We start from the raw sequence: 6147 nt of genomic DNA on the forward strand, positions 1-6147 counted from the left end.
GGAAGAAAGTCTGAAATTTGCATATTAATCTTTTCTAACTGATTAAAGATTTAACAGCCACATTAGGTTTCTTCAACACATTTGCATCAGTTCTATAACCCTTTGCTCTTTTGCTTATAAAAGCTGTGTTTGCTGCCACCTCTCTCACTGACGCCTGAAGAAGGAGCAAAACTCCGAAAGGATGTGTCTTCAAATAAACCTGTTGGACTATAATGTGGTGTCGTGTGACTTTTAACCTTGTCCATCCCAGTCCAACACCAGCACCTCCACATCATGTCTATCAGGTTAGTTATGCATGACTTTGAATCCTCACTGAGTATTTTTGGATATATCTTCAGCCTTTAAATGATCTTCATCACTTAGTTTACTACAGATTCCAATACGTTTCCTATCACTGACAGTATGCTGACTGAGATATACTTCTGAGTTTTGGTGACAGAAAAGGTAATAGGTACAGCATTAGCAACCTGGGAATTCTCTGGCACCACAACAACATCTTCTGTAAAATCTCTGTACATATAAACCAGTACTTCTGCCACGTCCATTCTGGTCCCAGATTTGCAAAGCTGCATACCATAATACAGGGTTTTTTAAATCCCCTTTTAGTGTTTCCAATTTGTCCATTAATTTCTCTCAATTTTACATTTTGAAGTTCATTCCCTAAAGCAGGGGTCAGCCAGTGTCCTCCTGCTTCCACTGCACAGACAATGTAACATAAATTCAATACTAATTCTCCAAAGGTTACAGTATCCAGGACGGTTTCACATTCTAGGCCAAATTATCACAACACCAGTACAGGATCACTTCAGTTGCCAGTGCCAAGGCCCCAGCAATGTGTGAGAGGTGGTCCTGGAAACCGTCACTTGGGCGTAGAGGCTCACTATCATTGGTTTAATGCTGTGTTGTCAAGGAGGTATTGCCCAAACTCAGGAGGCATGTTTATCGAGTCATACAGCACAAGAACAGACCCTTCGGTCCATTAGTCCATGCCAACCATGTTCCCAAACTGAACTAGTCCCATTTGCCTGCATTTGGCCCATTTCCCTCTAAACATTTTCTATTCATGTAATTATCTAAATGTCTTTTAAAATGTTGTAACTGTACCCGCATCCACCACTTCCTCTGTGGCAGTTCATTCCACACATAAAACACTTTCTACATTAAATAAAAAGTCATCTCATGTCCTTTTCAAAACTTTCTCCTCTCACTTTAAAAATATGCCCCCTAGTTTTGAACTCCCCCAGTGTAGGGAAAAGACCCTTTGCTATTCACCTTATCTATGCTCCTAATGAATTTATAAACCTCTATAAGGTCACCCCTCAACATCCTACATTCCAATGGAGAAGGTCCCAGACTATCCAGTCTCTAGCGATGACTCAAACCCTCCATTCCCGGCAATATCCTCGTAAATCTTTTCTGAGCTCTGTCCAATGTAATAATATCCTTCCCCTATAGCAGGGCACACACAGTTCATTATTATCACATAAGAGCAATGCAAATGTTGTCTGCCTTCAGTGACAATGATTGCGCCCACCCACAGCAACATTCCACCCCACCTGAACAGTGCCCTTTCCCCCAAACCTACACAGCGACAGTGGACCACCCACTGGGCACAGTCACAGTACACCCACCACTACTATAGTGCAACAGTCCTGCCTCCCCACATGGCAATGGCTCCCCCCATCACCGCACAGTGACAGCATACCACCTGCTTGGCGACAGTCCACTGGCCACACATTGGCAGTCTACTAACTAAACAATAACAAAGTCAGCATAAATATTGCTGGACATACACACGTGTTTGTCAAAGAAAGATGAAAAACTCAACAGAATTGTCGCTTAACCAGCAACTGGTTTCATAATACATAACTAAAAATAAACATATGCTTTTTTTATATAATTAACTCTTACAATCTAAGAATACTTGTACTACAGATTAAGTGTGGAAAATTTCAGAACCCCTACTCTAGTGATGTGTCAATTTTATTAAAGTTTTTGTTTAGTAAAAACTGAGGCAAAGCGGTTACGCAATAACTGCCATTTTTATCGTTACCCACAAGTTTATCATACTCACCATTTAGCGACCCGATTCATAATGTAACTGTCCTTTTGTTGTTCATGTATCATTGCAACACTATTACTTTTTATATTAACAAGTTGATTTTGGAACTTATCTTTGCTTCCAGATAATTTTTTTTTTGTTAAACGTTTATAAATGCTTCATACTCCCTTGTGTCCATCCCTTGTGTGCACCTCTCCTTTAACATCTAAGTACATTTTGTATAATTCTTCCCATAGATTCAATTTTCCCTTTAATTTTTGCATTATCTAAGGTGCCTCAGAACTAGCTCGTTGCTTTTGGTTTTTATTAGAATACATTTTTCTTGAACATAATTGATTGTCTTTTGAAGATTTCTTGGAGCTTTTCTGTTTTTGTTCTTCAAAATTTTCTCTCAGTTTACCTTTGATAGTGTAACTCTCATTTCCTCACAACTTGGTTATTTTCTGATGGACATCTTCTCTTGATTAAAAATTCGAACAATTTTCATGACCACCCCCTTTGTCAATACTCTTTAATGTAGCCTCTCTATCTTATGTTTGTTTAAAATCACAGACAAAGCCATCACTGATTACTTCCTTGTATCCTTTACCACCTCCATCCCCTGCCCACTCAAAATCATCCTTCATTCACCTTGGAAAACTCTCTCCCCAAGATAGAGTCATAGAGGTATACAGTGCAGAAACACACCCTTCGTCCATGCCAACCAGATACCCTAAATTAATCTAGTCCCATTTGCCAGCATTTGGCCCATATTCCTCTAAATCTTTCCTATTCATATATCCATCCAGATGCCTTTTAAATGTTGTAATTGTACCTGCCTCCAACACTTCCTCTGGCAGTTCATTCCATACACGCACCACCCTCCGTGTCAAAAAGTTGCTCCTTATGTCCCTTTTAAATCTTTCCTGTCTCACCTTAAACCTTTACCCTCTAGTTTAAGACACCCCGACTTCGGGGAAAAGACTTTGTCTATTTACCCTATGGACACCCATCGTGATTTTATAAACATTTATATGGTCACCCCTCAGCCTCCAATGCTCCAGCGAACATAGTCCCAGTCTATTCAGCCTCTCCCTATCGCTCAAACCCTGCAACCCTGGCAACATCCTTGTAAATCTGTTCTGAACCTTTTCAGGTTTCACAACATCTTTACTATAGAATTGCATGCAGTTTTCCAATAGTGGCCTAATGAACGTCCTGTCCAGCCATAACACGACTTCCCAATTCCTATACTCAATGCACTGACCAATAAAGCAAGCATACCAAACTTCACTATCCTATCTACCTGTGACTCCACTTTCAAGGAACAATGAACCTGCACTCCAAGGTCTCTTTGGTCAGCAACACTCCCCAGGACCTTCCCATTAAGTGTATAAGTCCTGCCCTGATTTGCCTTTCCAAAATACAGCACCTCACATTTATCTACCACTCCTCAGCCCATTGGCCCATCTGATGAAGATCCCATTGTACTGAGGTAACCTTCTTTGCTGCGCACTCTAGTTTTGGTGTCATCTGCAAACTTACTAACCATTCCTCCTATGTTCATATCCAAATCGTTCATATAAATGACAAAAAGCAGTGGACCCAGCACCGATCTTTGTGGAACTCCACTGGTCACAGGCCTCCAGTCTGAAAAGCAACCCTCCACCACCAGTCTTCTACCTTCGAGCCAGTTCTATATCCAAATGGCTAGTTCTTCCTCAATTCTGTGCAATCTAACCTTGCTAACCAGTCTACCATGAGGAACTTTGTCAAACGCCTTACTGAAGTCCATATAGTTCACGTCCACCACTCTGCCCTCATCAATCCTTTTTGTTACTTGTTCAACAAACTCAATCAAGTTCATGAGGCATGATTCCCAAGCGCAAAGCCCTGTTGACTAATACTAATCAGTCCTTGCCTTTCCAACTAAGTGTAAATCCTATCCCTCAGGATTCGTTCCAACAACTCGCCCACCACCCATGTCAGGCTGACTGGTCTATAGCTCCCTGGCTTTTCCTTACCATGCTTCTTAAATAGTGGCACCATGTTAGCCAACCTCCAGTCTTCAGGCACCTCACCTGCGGCTATCGATGATAGAAATATCTCAGCAAAGGGCCCAGCAATCACTTGCCTAGCTTCCCACAGAGTTCTAGGATACACCTGATCAGGTCCCGGTGATTTATCCACATTTATGCGTTTAAAGACATCCAGCACCTCCTCCTCTCTAAAATGGACATTTTTCAACGTGTTGCTATTTATTTCCCCATGTTCTCCATCTTCAACATCCTTCTCCACAGTCAACACTGATGCAAAATACCTGTTTAGTACATCCCCCAGGACCTGCGGTTCCACACATAGGTGGCTTTGCTGGTCTTTAAGGGGCTCTATTCTCTCCTTAGTTACTCTTTTGTCCTTAATGTATTTGCAGAATGCCTTTGGATTCTCCTTAGCCCTATTTGCCAAAAATATCTCTTGCAACTTGTCAATTATCGAGGCTTTATGTTTTTTTAAAATCGACCATGACACTTCAGTAACTTTAAAGTTTTGGCAAAGATCTGTAGCTCGGATTGTGGGTGAGGTTGTTGACTTGCTCGCCGAGCTGTCTTGTTTTTGTTCAGACGTTTCGTCACCATGCTAGGTGACATCATCAGTGGAGCCTCCAATGAAGCGATGTTATTCTACTCCACTTGGAATTTATACTGTCCGGTCCGTTATGGTGAGTACTGTCATTTCCAGTTCTCCACCCATACCTCAATCAACAAACATACAGAATTGGACCCCATATATAAACCCATACAGATCAAAACCGGAAATGACACAACTCACCATAACGGACCGGACAGTATAAATTCCAAGTGGAGTAGAATAACATCGCTTCATCGGAGGCTCCACTGATGATGTCATCTGGCATGGTGACAAAACGTCTGAACAAAAACAAGCCAGTTCGGCAACGAAGTCAACAACCTCAACTGAGTAACCGCTAACATTTTCAAACACTCACTTTCCTCCACCTTTCCTGTCCCGGCCTCCAGTGTAATCTGTACTCTCCGTCCCGATCGTTCCCCTGACATGGTCACCATCAAGATTTGACAGGCTTCCTTTTGGAATTTTACCATAAAGTACAGATTTGAATTTCCCCAATTAGGCTTCCAACCCTGCCGCAAGACTAAGCAAAGTCACCAACGACACCCAGTACGGACTGCAGACATGGGACATTATTGTTGCCTATCCACTCTGTAACCTTTGAGAACGTCCACCACACCATCCTCCTTGCAATGCCTCTCCTCCTTCATGCCATTCAGCAAGGCTGCCTTTGCTTGGCTTCATTCTTACCTGTCAAATCAGAACAACTCCAGGAAAAGTATCTCTTCCAAGATAGGAGGCGCTGTATAAATGCAAGTTGTGATTGTTCTTGCACACATCATAATAGCACAACAATACACTTTAAAATGAGCTAACAAGTCACATGGTATGTTCTATGTATTGTTGCACCTAATGACTCAGGAGTTGACAGTAATCAAACCTCAGTTGTGACCTACCTCACTACTGGTTCGGGGATTGACTCCGTATTAGCTGGCACCTGAACACCTTTTTCCCATTCCTGTCGCCACTGGTCAGCTAGTATGTAGTAATCGTCCACGTTTAGCTGATAGGACTCAGGGAGTTTCATGGCAGTGATCAGATCTGTTCGAAACACCTTTTCGGAAAAAAAAAGCACAAATCAAAGTATTAACTTTTGCTGATTCCTTGATTGTCTCTTCACAGCATAAAGCAAGCCTTTGAGAGAGCATCTTTACTATTGGTTGGAAGACAAAGGGCGATTCCTTTAAAAGTAAATACGGAAATGCTCCAAATGAAATAACGAAGTTACAGACTTGTTAAATAATTACTTCGAGTCAGCTTTCACAGTACAGGAGATAAATCATATAGCATTCCAGAAATTAGTGAAGATCAGACACTGGAACTCACTAATCTTAATTTCAGCCAGAAAACAGTACAAGATAAAACAAAACACATACAGTTCTCTTTACAACACTCTGACCCATTCTCCCATCTTGCCCAACAATCTCCCGCCCTTCCGATGACACATTTTCATACAATCC

The 6147-nt window shown here is 41.7% G+C and overlaps 1 protein-coding gene across 1 annotated transcript in view; it reads right to left on the reverse strand.

Moving 5' to 3' along the window:
* The window catches only part of jade2 (jade family PHD finger 2), a 57060-nt gene extending 51323 nt beyond the window's left edge, over nucleotides 1-5737 (reverse strand). Inside the window, exon 1 of the mRNA XM_048603515.1 lies at nucleotides 5584-5737. Coding sequence (XP_048459472.1) covers nucleotides 5584-5714 — 131 coding nt within the window. The 5' untranslated portion in view covers nucleotides 5715-5737. The remainder of the gene's footprint in view (nucleotides 1-5583) is intronic.
* Between the last annotated feature and the right edge of the window lie 410 nt (nucleotides 5738-6147).

Source organism: Rhincodon typus, chromosome 12 (genome assembly GCF_021869965.1).
Source record: "Rhincodon typus isolate 14 chromosome 12, sRhiTyp1.1, whole genome shotgun sequence".
In the NCBI taxonomy this organism is placed as follows: Eukaryota; Metazoa; Chordata; class Chondrichthyes; order Orectolobiformes; family Rhincodontidae; genus Rhincodon; species Rhincodon typus.